The sequence below is a fragment of the Austrofundulus limnaeus genome, unplaced genomic scaffold (genome assembly GCF_001266775.1).
Source record: "Austrofundulus limnaeus strain Quisiro unplaced genomic scaffold, Austrofundulus_limnaeus-1.0 Scaffold14, whole genome shotgun sequence".
NCBI lineage: Eukaryota > Metazoa > Chordata > Actinopteri > Cyprinodontiformes > Rivulidae > Austrofundulus > Austrofundulus limnaeus.
Window position 1 is genome coordinate 2,552,255 of NW_013952416.1, and position 14,455 is coordinate 2,566,709.

Below are 14,455 nucleotides of genomic sequence, written 5' to 3' on the forward strand. Positions count from 1 at the left end.
GGATATATATATGCTTTGGACGTAATCTACTTGGCAAAAGTGTGTGCGAGGAAAATTTTGAATAATTTAAAAAGCCAAATAGAGACTAGAACTATATCTGCAGGAATCACAGAAAAAACTGGTCACGACAACTGGAGCCTGTTTAGGGGAGCAGGGCAGAGGAGCTGTTTTATGTTGGTCTGTCTCTGTGTCTTTGTGTCTGCTTTGGAATGCAGAGTGACGCCTGTTTCATTTGATCCTGGTCTGATCTTGTCACCAAATGTTGTATTCCTGCTGCCTTCAATGCTCAGAATCTGATGTTTTGTGGCAACTTCATGCTGTGTTTTTGTGACTCTTCATGGTGGTCCACATTGTGCTTGTATCTGTTATTTTAGTTAGTGTGAGTGCTGTAAGCAGACACACATATTTGACTCGAAACAGTATTTATCTTTCCTTTTGTCTGTTTTTGCTTCAGCCTCCTGTCTGGCTCTTTTCCACATCTGAGCTTTCACGCTGGGTTTGATGGGTGCAGCCACAAACGCTTTGGGCTATATCCGAGTCATTAATTGGTCTGTTTTCCCCACATCGTGTGCTAGATCAGAGACCTCGCAGTGCTGCAGTAATTTGGCATCATATTTAAGAAGATGACAGACAAAATAAATAAATAAAAATAAACAAGGGTAGCTTAAATTTTGATATTTATCTTTAGTGAATAAAACAAGGCGAACCACAGGTAAGCCCTGGAGTCACTGTTGCTGCTTTATATTTTAATACATGCTGTTTGTGTTGGTTAAATTGACTCTAGGTGTGAGTGAGAGTGAATCAGTGTGACCCTGTGATGAACTTGCAACCTGTCCAGGGTGTTCCTCTCCTCTCTCACACACTGCTACAAATAGACACCAGCTCCTCATGATTTGGAGGTTAAAAAATGGGTAAAACTAAAGGATGGGTAGATGTTTCTGAAATTACCTTTAGAACAGGATAATTTTTGTAAATCTACTCGCGCTGTAAAGATTGGCCGTCTAAAATTAAGCAAAACAATACTTGATTATAGTATCTTCTCAAATTAAATCAAGTAATCTGCCAGGCAAGATTTCCAGGCTAACAAGATTAATAATCTAACATATTCTGCTCTTGCTTAGTGTATCAGATTCAAAACATGATCAAAAATACTTTTTGGCTAGATGTAAGATTGTAAGAAGTTTCATTTATTTCAAAATATTTATTTCAAAATAGACATAAAGCCAACAAACAAACAGTGTGTATATATACACATACATGAATATACATATTGGACAACTTACAGGAGCATCTGTGTTGAAAGGCATGGTTTGCTGGACAGTTTTTGCAGTGCATTCCTGGTTTTCTATTTTAAAAAATAGCTGAAACTTGAGCTTTTTTTAGGCGTGCACACGTTTGCTAATAATCAGCTTATTAGTTAATTAGTAAATTCGCACTGCTTAATGTTTTACTTTGTTATAGAAGAGAGTATTTGGTACTGTTTCAAACATGCTTATGGTGTTTTGGTTTCTTTTTTTGTTAAATAAACTCTGACACCGCCCAATATGTGCTGTTTTTCATCTGAGGTTTGTATGTGCTTTATTAAAAAGACTTGTTAAGCACCAGACATTTCTTTTAGGATCTCCAGAGCTGTAAAACCGTAGATCTGCACATAAACAGAGGGATACAAATGATAGTTCTGCTGACTGTTTATTAGACTCCAGCAGCCCTGTTATGTGAAGCTTACTGTATATCTTGACTTGTCCCCTTCACAGTGTCTGGGTGCTTTCCAAACCCCTGTTTTGAACATATAGACTCGGTCCAACAAGCTTGAGGTTCAGTTTCTTTAAACTTATTATTTTCTGAGATCAGGCTTTCTTTTCTGTGCCCTTATGCCTCATTTCATCATCTTTTTTTTGTTTTTGTCTCTGCTGTTTTGACCATCTGAGGCTTTACTTAAGTCTTTCATCGGTTTTTCAATCATGGCGTTGTAATTGTTAACAGACACCCATCAAAAACAAACCCAAGTCATTGCCTTTTGCGTTTTCTACATCTTCTGCTTTAATTTTAGATTTATAGAGGAGTCATTTCTGTGGCAGTAACCCGTCCACAAAGCCAATCCAGTTCTTTTTTTTCCTCGAAGAGAAAGATGGTTTTTGACTAAAAGTATTTGCCGCCCATCTATCCATCTGCCCTCCATCCCATTCCTCTGGTGACCACACCCGTTTTTTTCCTTGCTTCAAATGCATCCATCTGAGGGTGTTTCAGTCCCTCTTAGATTTCCTCCAAACCATCCTGCCTTCCCTCTCGTCCCCCTTCCCCACTGCTCCTCTTTACCAATTGTGGGTTGAGTGTGATCAATTTTGCATGCTCTCAATGAGCAGGCTTTGTGGGCTCTCAGATGGTAGTGATTGTGGTGGTTTTGCGAGACTTTGTGGAGGGTAAGCATCGTAGCGTGCTGTAGAGCCTGCCCAGAGAAACCACAGAGCTCCACCAACAGCTCTGCAGCACTTCTTTCCTTCTGCTTTAGTTTTCTCCAGCACACGTTTAGCTTCTCACAGTATCCTTCTCTCCTTTTCAGCTACTCAGGCTTCTTTACGTTTGTTGCATTTCAGAAGAGTTTGCTCTGTCTTACTTAGCTTTTTAATAGAAGTCTGTGTGTTTTTGGTTAACGCTGAAGATGTAAGGCTTTGAGTATTATTTCTCTCTGATCCAGCAAGTGAGTCAACTTGGTGTTTGAAAGAAGATGATTGTTTAAACGTTTAAAGAAAATCCCCAATATAATGTTATAGATCTTTGGGGTTTCACTGAACTTTTGAGTAAAATCCGCCAAAGAAAATTCCTGTGAAACATGCAGTGTATTAATTATTATGCCACATGTGTTTCATTTAAGCAAGCCAGTGTTTCCCATTAATTTTAGGGCAACATTTTGTTTTATTTTTTAGCGGTTTGACACCATTTATGTAGTATCAGAACTTACAACATAAGCATTGTCTTCTTTTGCTTCTTTCTTAATTAAATTCGAATTGAATTATTTCGATCAATAATCTATCATGAGGCTCCTTTTAAAGAAATTCTTGTAAAACACCAAGACCCTTTGAAAGAAACATTTCTGAAATTGCTCATATGCTGTCCATATATTCCCACTTACTGGAATACCTTCTTTACACTCATGTGTTTCAAATGACTTGACGCCAGCAGCGTCATCCTATTTTCCTGTAACCAATTAGCTTTGCTGTAATGAATCCTGGGGGATTGTGTAAACTGCATCAAAGTCTTGTCCGTTGTTACATGCATGACGTGCCAAAGTTTCTGCTGCAGTTCGTACTGTCTGCTCTCCCACAGAAAGTGTTGTGTCAGCTGGTTACAGAAGAAGATGATGTTACAGCTCAGGCACTAATGAAGCACATGGGTGTGCCAGCTAAAGAGTACCAAGCTCAAGTATTAAAAAAGGTACTGTTTTCTTAACACATTTGATCCACTMCTTTCTTGCAATAAAATTGACTTTATTACTCCTGATTGTGATATTTCCTGCATTTCAGATTGTAACGAAAGTTCAGGAAAACGTTGAAAAGAGTTCTCAAAATGGCACAGATGAAAGGTAAAGAAATTTACAAAAGAAAACTAACATCGCAAAACTTACTTTGGATAAAAGTTTCTGAAAGTTCTTGAAGAAATTGAAAAAAATAAACCGATTATCTAAACATATGATGTTCAAGTACTGATTATTATCAGAGAGCAGGGCAGCATTATCTCCTATTTCTTATGTTGAAATAAAAAATGTTACGATTGTAATAGCAGCTGGTTGCTCCATTAATTTATGCAGTTTAAGAAGACATCAGCTTCAATAGCAGATTATTTTTATAACGGTATTAGTTTACAGAATGGCGTGAAGCTTTATTACATGTGTGCCGTTGTCTTTGTAGAATTTCTAAGTCTACTTTCTAAACGGATAAAAATAAAATAAAATCTGGAAATCATGAGTGAACTTAAAACCTTTGTTTCTTCTTTTATGAATTGATTTATTGTAAAATTATACATGTTACTAAATATCTTCATCTTCGTCTTAATGTGACAGTATTTTGGCTACATCAGAGGTTTTGGTGCCCCTCGTCACATGTCCTGAAATTTCTCCTCTCGCTGGCACTTTGCTAAAACATCCAGCGATTTCCTTGTCAGAAGACTTCCTTGATGCTCTGAGCTCTGCTCATTCCAGGTATTGGATCATAATATGTTCTTATAATATATAAACATTTAGTTTCACACTATTAGTCTTGTGCTCAAATTCCAGATGTGTGCTATATAAAACAATTTTTGATTAATAAAGTAAATACAATAATATAACAAGACTTTTAATGCAATTTATTAATAATGTGTATGAGCCTTTATTTCATCTATGTATTTAAGAAACACTCAATTTTCAGTATTTAATATGTTGGTTTATTGATATCATTTATATATATATATACATTTTTTCCAGTCATGGCCTACCATTAGAAGAACAGGCCCTAATCTCTCTGTGGTATCACCGGCTGCCCTGCCTGGAGGAGGCAGTGCTCAGTCTGCTGCAGTCTGTTACTGCTGCTGGGTCAACGCCACAAAATGTTGAGCAGCAAGTTACAAAGTCCCTGCTGGTGAGACCATTATTTAATCAATTGTATGAAAGTGTAATAATTATGTTTAAACAAATGTGTAGGTCATAAATTATTCAGATTTAAAGACAAAAAGTAAACTTGTCATGTGATTACTTGTGTGCACAGGACACACTAAAGCAGTGCTATTCAACTAAACTGCTCCGAGGGCCACAGTTAGTGCAGGTCAACAACTGAGGGTCCGAACATCCAGCAGTTAGTTTGGTTTAGTTTAGTTTAGTTTATTCATTCATTTTTACAAAAAAAAAACAAACAAAAAAAAACCAAACAAATTCTATATACAATAAAAAGACAAATCATAAATGAAAGGTAGCAGAAGAAAAATACTTATATCTGCCCTTTTCTCAAAAAATAAATTTAAACAAAATAGTCTTCAAATAACTAAAAGTCTTTATAAAATTAAACCAAGTATCCCAAAGATCTATTACCTTTGAAAAAATTTATTTTGCTGCATTTAATCATGAATACAATGTACAGAACCCTATAAAAGTAGTGATAATTAAGCAAAAAAATAATAAGAACACATTATGCCTCTTATTTACTATAAATATTATTTTGACATCTCTGACGCCAAATTTTTAAACCAATTTCATTTTCACTTTCATAGTTTCATCTTCAGCTGCTTGTAATTTTAACTGTCTTGGATGTTCATAGAAATGGATTTTACCAGCTTCTAGCCAAGATTCTGATGTTTCTGTAGGTACCAAACATGTCTATGTTTAACTAAAAGAACTCAGAGTAATCAAAGTAGAAAACCGGGGGTTTGGATTTAAGAGATGAATGAACCAATTGGTGGGCCGAACTTTGGTCACTTGCGGGCCGGATGTGGCCCGCGGGCCGCAAGTTGAATAGCCCTGCACTAAAGATATACAGATTCACAAATGTCCCCACCAAACATAATTATTCTCTCACACAGAAAACACTGCTCCTGACTTTTTTGCTCTTTCTTTCTTCAGATCAGACCTTTTTGGCTCTTTACTCTTTTCTGCCTCTGTCAGAATCATAGCTGGATGTGACAGGAGCACTGTTGAATCTGCTTTCTTTCATGCTACAGTCTTTTCTACCAGTTAGAGGAGGTGGGGTCTTTAAGCAAAAGGAGAGACAGAAACCAAACTGAATAGTTTCTGATAGAATGAAAAAGGTGTTGCAGTAACTCCATACAGTGACTGGACATAAAACAAAAAATATTGTTTAAAACATATAAACATATATTGTACATCTGCAAATGAAAATACGGCCATGTTAATAAGCACAATACATTTTTCTACTTTGTACTGACTTAGCTTCTCAGCATGAACAACAAAGTATTTCCATTCTAAGAGAAAGTTTACAGCTCGGCGCACATATTTGGTTTCAGTTCAATAATTTTTTTTATGTACAAAAGGCACCTGTGGTGCCTGACATAATCTCACATGTGTACCTCATTCACATCCTTGGCGTAGTAGAAAAGCCATGCAAAGAAAAAAAAAAAATTAAACTCATGTGAAATTGTTGTGTTTCTTATGATGGTGCAACAGTTTGTTTAACCTTGATAGCCTTTTTTTTCTGGATCATTTTCTCGTCTTTCACTGCTGCAAAACTTGGCAGCAGTTCTAACTTTCGACAAACTGATGATATACTGTTCTTATTAAATGAAGTCATTTTGGACGTCTTGTCTGTCTCAAATTATAGATTTTCACTTAAGAAGTCATTGCACTTACATTCATGTGTGTTGAGCACCACGTAGTACAGTGAAATCAAACTGTGTTGCTGATCTCATAAGAATAGATCTTGGAAATGTTTCTTTTTTTTGGGTGAGTCTTTATTGAGTGTTTTTGTCTAGAAAAAAAATGTTTTGGCTTTGTTCAACATGCATCTCACATAATTTGGAGAACCCTGCACCACATCTCACATCATTTAGCTTTGTGTTGCACAGTCTTAACAGCACTGCATCAATACTGTACTCACTATCACTTTGGTAAACCTCACTTCATATCAACTTAAAGCCAAAAGTGTTTTTCACTTTTTAAAATTATTAAGACTTGTGATTGGAAAAGAAACCCTCAGTACATCAGTGCAGTCAGAAAATAGCTAAGTWGACCAAAAGAGGTTGCATTTGATCCCTGAAGTGCAGTTTCTTTCTTTTGTTTTTACACATTGAGGATACTGTGATCTCTAAGAATAACAATGAAGTAATTAAATGTGTCACGAAGCCTGAAAAAACCATGAAATTCAACACAGCAACTTCCACTAAAATCAACCCCCGTCTCCAAACRAGACATGTTTTCTGCATATTGTTTTCACCAAACATCTGCACGCAGCCATAAATTGACTTGAGCCTCTGTTATGAAAGGCATCCTGTTTACCCAAGTTACTGATTGCATTTTCTTCAGCATCTACTAAATCTAAATGTTTGAGAAACTTAAGAAGGAAAAGAATAATTTACCTGCATTTTGCACCAATTAACTTCAGTTCACTTTGTCAGTTGTGTTGATCTGTTTTGCTCAGAGTGATGGTCCACTTAAACTGTGTATGCATCTGAGCAACAACACACTTTGAGTTTAGSAGCAAATTAAGACAGACTGGTGTGCATGTATTTAGGTTACTGACTGCATGTTCTAAAGAATTGTACCTGTCAGATGATTGTGTTGACCCTGTCATGTTGAGTTTGTAAGAAARGTGGTGTAAGGCAGTTTTGGTTCTGTAAGGAGGCGGACTCCAGGAGTAACAAAGAGGCAAATGTTTATCGTCTCCTAAATAAATGAGGCAAATTAATAAAATAAGAGCTCATTTTCATTTTATGTTCGCTGCAGGAAAAACATTAAAGTGCCCGTGATATGCCTATCCATCAAATACAAAAAGTCAAAGAAAACACATTTTTTATATAAGAAACCTAAAACATGTGATTTTACCCATTTTGTCACATAAATTGCATATTTTCTTTTGAACTTGGCTCAGCCAAAGTGCAACAGGAAGTGACYTCAAAGGGGAACTCTTTAAGAAAGAGAATCTTTGTAATCTTTGTTTATTGAAACTAGGGATGCACCGATACCAGATTTTTGAAAACCGAGTACGAGTACAAGTACTTACATTAAAGTACTTGCCGATACCAAGTACCGATACAAGTACTAATWAATATCCTTAAAAATCCTTATAATTAACTTGAACTGTTTATTTCCATTAGGCACTTCAAACATAAATAAACAAAGTACATTACTATTGGTTTAAAACCATTTTACTGTCATATAACCATACTATGACAGCATGTACAAAAAATAAATAAATAAACCTAATACACCTAAAAGAGACTTCCATTTGATTTATTTTTTATTCCATCTTCATCGTAGATGTAAAAATTTTAATGATCGGCTCAAGTTATCTAAAATGTGTTACAGGGCCCTCACTGAATATTAGAACATTGTACCATCAACTATATAAATAAACTAAACTAAATAAACACATTTTGTAGTATGTTAAATTAATTGCAATTAAGTAATAAATGTTTAATTTGTAACATGTTGTAGCTTGGTCATAATGATTTTTCCTCCATCAGATTACTTGGCAAATAAACGTTTGTAAAAATAAAATATATTTTTAGGCAAATCAAGGCTTATATTATTATATTAAATCATTTTTTAATTATTTAATTTACCTTGGATCCAGTACAGTTGAGATGCAGTAGAGGGTTTTTTTCTCAGCATCAGTGAAGCGACTCTTGACAGCTGCAGCCAAAGTGGACTTCATTGTTTTGATCCTGTGATCTTCACCAGTGTCTTTGTTTAGGAGTCTCAGAAGCACGGTCACAGCAGGGATGACGTCTTACTACTGTCACCTGAAAATACCTCCACACCGCTGACATAACGCCTCCTCTACAAACTGCTTGCTTGTTAAAGTGTGTTCAGCTCGGCTAACGTGGTCGTCGTCTTCTTCTTCTGTTTTTTTATGCGGCTGGCATTAAGTCTGTTGCGCGATTCCGCCGCCTGCTGGCTTAGAGCGTCTATGCACAAACTGAGCGAAAAGAAGCTGGTATCGGTCCTGTAGTATCGGAGCACTTTTACAAGTACGAGTACGAGTTAACGCACATAGTATCGGACCGATACCCGATACTGGTATCAGTATCGGTGCATCCCTAATTGAAACTATTATTTGAACTCTGACTCTTATTCAGCTCTCTCTGYTAGTGACTCCAAATAATCTAAAGAAGCATCAGATTCTTCTCTACAGTCTGTGTCGTTAGCTATTATATCAATGCTTTTTTCCATGCAAGCATTCCCCTTTGACATCACTTCCTGTTCCTTCACATGCAAATATCTCAACAACTGTTCATCTCGGCAGCAGGAAATTATTTTCTCAATATACTAATAATGTTATCTTTCCAATAATGCCTTTATATTTAATTAAAAAATTTCATGTCACAGGCACTTTAACTTCAAGGATGTCTCTATAGACCCTTTTTATCCACATTATACTCACATTTACACTTATCACATTTTTGTTTATGATACTGTATCTGGATAAGTTTTGATTTCACATGTTTGTGTAAACAAACAAACAAACAAACAAAAAGGGGAAATCAAATCTCCTCATCCTTCCTTCCCTCACTTGTTTAAACTACAATCAAAAGTGGAAAACATAAAAATATGCTTGCATTTCTCATTTTGACTTGTCCCACCCCCCTGTAATTCAGAGAGAAAGGCCAATACCAATAAACACTCACTTCCTGGCCCTGACTGCCAAAAAACAGGATGTTTGTTGCGTGCTGTAATTGACCCTCCTTGAAGTGTTAGTGGTAAGGTACTGAGGAGAATGCTAAAAAAATACAGCTGGAATTTTTTTAAGGTTTTTTTTTTTTTTACCAGAAGGAGCCATAACAGTCCATATGCATACTTGCACACTGGCATGCAAGTTGCAGATGTACATTTTATTGGGCATAAAAAGAAAAGGATGTAAAATCAGTTTAGATTGAGGAAAACAAACGTGTCAAAGTGAGGCCTGGCCTTCCTTGAAGGAGTGCATAACTCCTGCAGCCTTTCAGATCAGACATTCAGGCTCTTATGTTGGGAAACGTTAGATGTTAATAACGTTTTGCACAATTTCATGCAATGTTGCACAATGTCACGTTTAGAGTATGTGTTGTGAATGACTCGAAACTGCTGTGAAACTAAAAATTGCATCCATTTTTAACTTTAAATCCTAGGCAGACCTCTTACATCAAGCTGACTTCAAAAGTTTTTTAGTCGTAAATTCAATGATTACTGTAGGAGCTATTTTATCTTTTTTACATAGTTATTTTAGGATTGCTTTTTGTTGCAATATTTTTGTATAAATTATTTTGTTAGTGTTTTTTTGTTGCCTTAGTTTGATTGTGAAGGTTAAGTAAAACTGTGGGAACTCATAAATACTGTATGTGCTAAGGCAGGGATCTGCAACCTGTGGCTCTGGGGCCACATGTGGCTCTCTGGTCTCTCTGCAGTGGCTCTTTGAAAATATCACCAAACATAACAGAATATTTTTTGTTTGTTTTTTATACCCACAACAGAAATTTGTATCAATTCTACTAATACAATAAGTAAAACGTGTTAGCTCATGTTAGCCTGATGTTTACTTAATAGACCAATTTCTTTCTATGATCTTTCTCTCAAATCCATCAGAATTACCTTTAAAGTATATTAAAAAATACATAATAAGAATTAGAAAAAAAWGTTTGAATAATTCATTTGTTCTAGTTTTTATGAAATTCCATACAAACTACATACTGTATTTTTTATGTTTACATGAATATGGTATTTTTATTTGTTCTGATGTGTATAGTTATAAATAATATGATAACAATAACATTTTTTAGTTTTATAATGTCACCTCCACTGACCATAAAGGTTCCCAAACAGCACTCGAAAAGGCCCATGGACCACCAGTCTATAATCACAGTTGTAGCTTGCTTTGCGGCTCCGGACACATTTTATTGGTGAGACAAGGAGCACAAATGGCTCCTTTGACTGTAAAGGTTGCAGACCCCTGTGCTAAGGTATAGAACCAGCGTTCAATGGGGTGGGCCTGTTCTGTGCTGTTTGTGTGTGTTTATTTTTAATCAGAGCAGGAGAAGTGGTTGAACACAAAATGTTTGATGTTTGTTGCTGGGAAGACTTGTATTAAATCATCAAAGGAAAACATCGGCATGGTTTGAACATCAGAATTCTGAAAAAATAAAATAAAAACAACAACAACCTCACAATTATGTTCCAAACGTTCCCCTAATTTGTAGAGTGGTTCATGAGATATTTTACCACACCTTTTATACTCGAGCATGTGCAAAATAATTATCGTCTGCCTTCACCTTTTGCCAGTGGGCATTTAATAGGGAAAAGGGCACACCTGATTGATTGTATTTTCACTGTAACTACACTAAAAGAGCACTTGGTGGCACTGTACGTTTGGATTGATCTGTAATATAATTACTGAGAATCTTTGGGATGTGCTGGAGAAGGCTTTGTGCAGCGGTCAGACGCTACCATCATCAGTGCAAGATCTTGGTGAAAAATTAAAGCAACACTGGATGGAAATAAATCTTGTGACATTGCAGAAGCTTGTCCAAACAATGCCACTGCGAATGTGTGCCGTAATTAAAGCTAAAGGTGGTCCAACCAAATAGTGTGACCTTTTTTTAGCCAGGCAGTTTATGTTCCACCAATGTTGAACTAATGCAGTCACTCTTTCTCATGACAATTCTCGCTACAAACACAAAGAAGTTTATGTAATGCTTTTTTTTTAAACTAGTATTTCAAATAAACAAAAAASAGGGCCATCCTCTGTTCTAATCATTCCACTACTGTATTCACTCTGCAGGAGTAAAAAGCCTGTCAGGTTTAAAACGACATGCGGTCCTTGCAGAGTGAAGCACATGGCCTTGTATGAGTTGCATGTCGAGAGGGGTGGTGGTGGATAATTAGGAGCGCGGTAATATGCACAGTACAGCTGTTAAATGTTTGCGCTGGGGCGTTTTAGAATGTGTTAAATCTAAAACACATGATGAGTGTGGATTAGGAGGAGATGCGAAAAGGAGATGAGAGCGTGAGTGTTGTTAGGGAGGACTGACAGAGCGGTGAACTGACTGTTTAATGGGGAGAAAGTGAGGCTGGATACAGAGAGCCAGAGGGAATGTAGTCCAACAGTGCCACCTGGTGGCTATACACTGTTATTATATTTATTTTCTCACCTTATCTGTGCTCTCTAAATTGTTACTGTTGTGTTTTTGTTTCTGCAAAGGTGGCACAGAATCTCAGATGTGTATTTCTGTGTTACAGCCTAAAGCTTGTGCTCAACACTGTTCAATATTCCTGATTGTAAATGACATCTTCCGGTAAGTGTTGATGTGTTTCACAAAGATTATGTCGGTGTGCTTTTTAAACTCAGCACAACATGTTCTAATATTTCTGTGTTTGTACGTTTGACAGGTCCATCCTTAAGCAAGCTGAAAGTAACCAGTCTGTTAGATCTGCTGCTCAAACCTTTACCAAGTGTTTCTTAAGAGAATATTTCCTCCTGCAGCCTGACGTAAGTCTTAAAGTTTAACCTGATGAAAGCTTTGTGGAAATATTCGTTTATTATTGGGTTGCTTTTGCTAACTTTTTTTTCAGCTTTTACCAACCGCCCTGTTAGACTGATTGTAGCTGAGAAGTAATTTTTAAATTAAAATTTTTAAGAGGTCACTAAGGCCTAATATAATTTATTCAACCTGACAAAAATAAGACAAATTTGAGTAATCAGAAAAGGATGAGAAATAAAATAAAAATTAACACTTTTTTTAAATAAAAAAAAGATTTTTTTATTTGTCTTAAGGTAGACATATTAAATCCTTCTTTTTCACATTTAAATCCTTCAGTTGGGGTCTATATAAAGTGGAACTGCAATGCTTTGGTCTGAATTCCTTTTTATTGTAACTCCACAAGCCCCTCTTTCACCCCTGCTCTGAGGTGTGCCTCAGATCAACTCGTTTTGGTGCTGTTCCTTTAAATCCAAACGAGGCGCTTCACACCTCGTCCCCCTTCCGTCTTCCAGAGTGGTCCATTGTGGCTTGATAGAGGAGTTTATGACTATATAGCTGTTCAGACATTTATTTTTTTATTATTTTACAAATGAATTAAATGTCAACTAGGAAAGACTTGTCCATCCAGCCTTTACATGTTGGAGCCAGAGTCTGACCCAAAGCCAGAGGAAAATGAAGACGATGGAATTGGTTAGTTGGTCTAAACCTTATTTGGCAGTTCTGTTGCACATAATTTGCTGTAATKGTTTAGAAAATGTTATAGAAAATAGAAAAAAAAACAGAACAGGTTGAAAAATACAACCCGAACAGAATATAAATATATCTTTGCAGCACGGAAGAAACTAAATTCAGCTTTTCTGCTTCCCTTCAGGTGCACAACAAAATGCAAAATGCATTTAACAGACAAAAAAAGGTGGATTTTGCACATGTCCTCTTTAAAGTAGTCAGAAATGAGTACTAAAAAAGGCTACCGATGATAAATCATTCACTTGATCTTCAGCTGGACACCCACTACTCACAGTTCACAGCCCTACCTCACAAATCCACATGATTCATTTACAGGCAGCTTCTTTTTCCATGAATCACCTGCAGCGAGTGAAGAATTGTTACTCTGATGTACCGTTGTGTACTTTCTCTGAAACTCCCAGCCCTCAGCTCCCACCTCTGTTGTTTTATCATCCAGTGAGACATCCTGCACGGCTGCAGGCAATTATCTGTCCCTCGCATGTCAGCCATTACTGACAAAAGCCAGAAAACAGATGTGTTACTGTGTTTGTATGATCTATTATATACCTGCTGTCCAGCTTTGTGAGTACAGTTTATTCCTTTTCACCTCCATTAAACAGTAGATGGCAGTGCCACAGTGTGTTTACTCTGACCCGTTTTTAGCGGCTGCTGTCACACTGCGCTAAATGTCTCCCATTACACGCTGCATTACACMATCACTACTGTATCACCATTACACATCACCCCTTTCAAAAATGACAAGTTTTCTGTCCTTTTTTTCCTTTAGAGCACAAAGGTGAAGCATTTGAAAACAAGTGTGACAATGTGCTGCTGTTGTTTCAGACATCTGCATCTCTGAAGGACTTCTTCCCACAGTCCCCCCCAGGTCTGCTTGCTCCCCTCCTAACCATGCCATCAGGTCAGTGTGTATTCCCGCTGTGATTGTCGTCACTCAAACACATTGAACAGACAGTGCCCTCAGTGTGGGAGAAGGTGTGTAACTTTCCAGGTTTTTCATCTGCAGAATCAGTAAGCTCTTTGTTTTTGCTTATCAAATATAGTTAGTAACTGTGCTCTGTGTTTTATGTTGGGTATAAAAGTTAACGTTGGTGTCATTACTTTTGTAAAAATCAATATAGAGGATTAATGAGTTACCTAGTTTTGGCAAGCTGGTTTTCAGGCTCATCTTACACAAACACGTCCATGCAGACCCACCCCCCCTCTCTTCCCGAAATCTTATTAAAAAGCATTAGCTTAAAACAGTGGGTAGGTGTAATTGTAAAACACGTTAAAGTAGGTGAGTGCAGGATCACATTGCAGTGCTGCTTATCAGTGTGTGCCCAGACTGGCCTGTAGGCAGGAATTATTTACATGAATGGAGCCATTTAGGGACACAGAAGACCAGCCAGAATTCAGAGTTAATTATTACTATGTGTGTGTGTGTGTGTGTGTGTGTGTGTGTGTGATTATTATTATAAAGCTGCAGCTCGTTTGCAAATGTCCTTTAGTGTTTAAGCAGCATTTTGTAAAGAAAGAAAATAACAATTTAAGATGAAATAGTCACCCAGCTTTGAAT

At 36.8% G+C, this 14,455-nt stretch overlaps 1 protein-coding gene across 1 annotated transcript in view; it reads left to right on the forward strand.

Moving 5' to 3' along the window:
* The window catches only part of fancc (FA complementation group C), a 30,221-nt gene that overhangs the window by 11,201 nt on the left and 4,565 nt on the right, over positions 1-14,455 (forward strand). Inside the window, exons 5-11 of the mRNA XM_014002681.1 lie at positions 3,325-3,432; positions 3,522-3,580; positions 4,058-4,195; positions 4,460-4,613; positions 11,912-11,967; positions 12,062-12,161; positions 13,723-13,798. Of these exons, the coding sequence (XP_013858135.1) occupies positions 3,325-3,432; positions 3,522-3,580; positions 4,058-4,195; positions 4,460-4,613; positions 11,912-11,967; positions 12,062-12,161; positions 13,723-13,798 (691 nt within the window). The remainder of the gene's footprint in view (positions 1-3,324; positions 3,433-3,521; positions 3,581-4,057; positions 4,196-4,459; positions 4,614-11,911; positions 11,968-12,061; positions 12,162-13,722; positions 13,799-14,455) is intronic.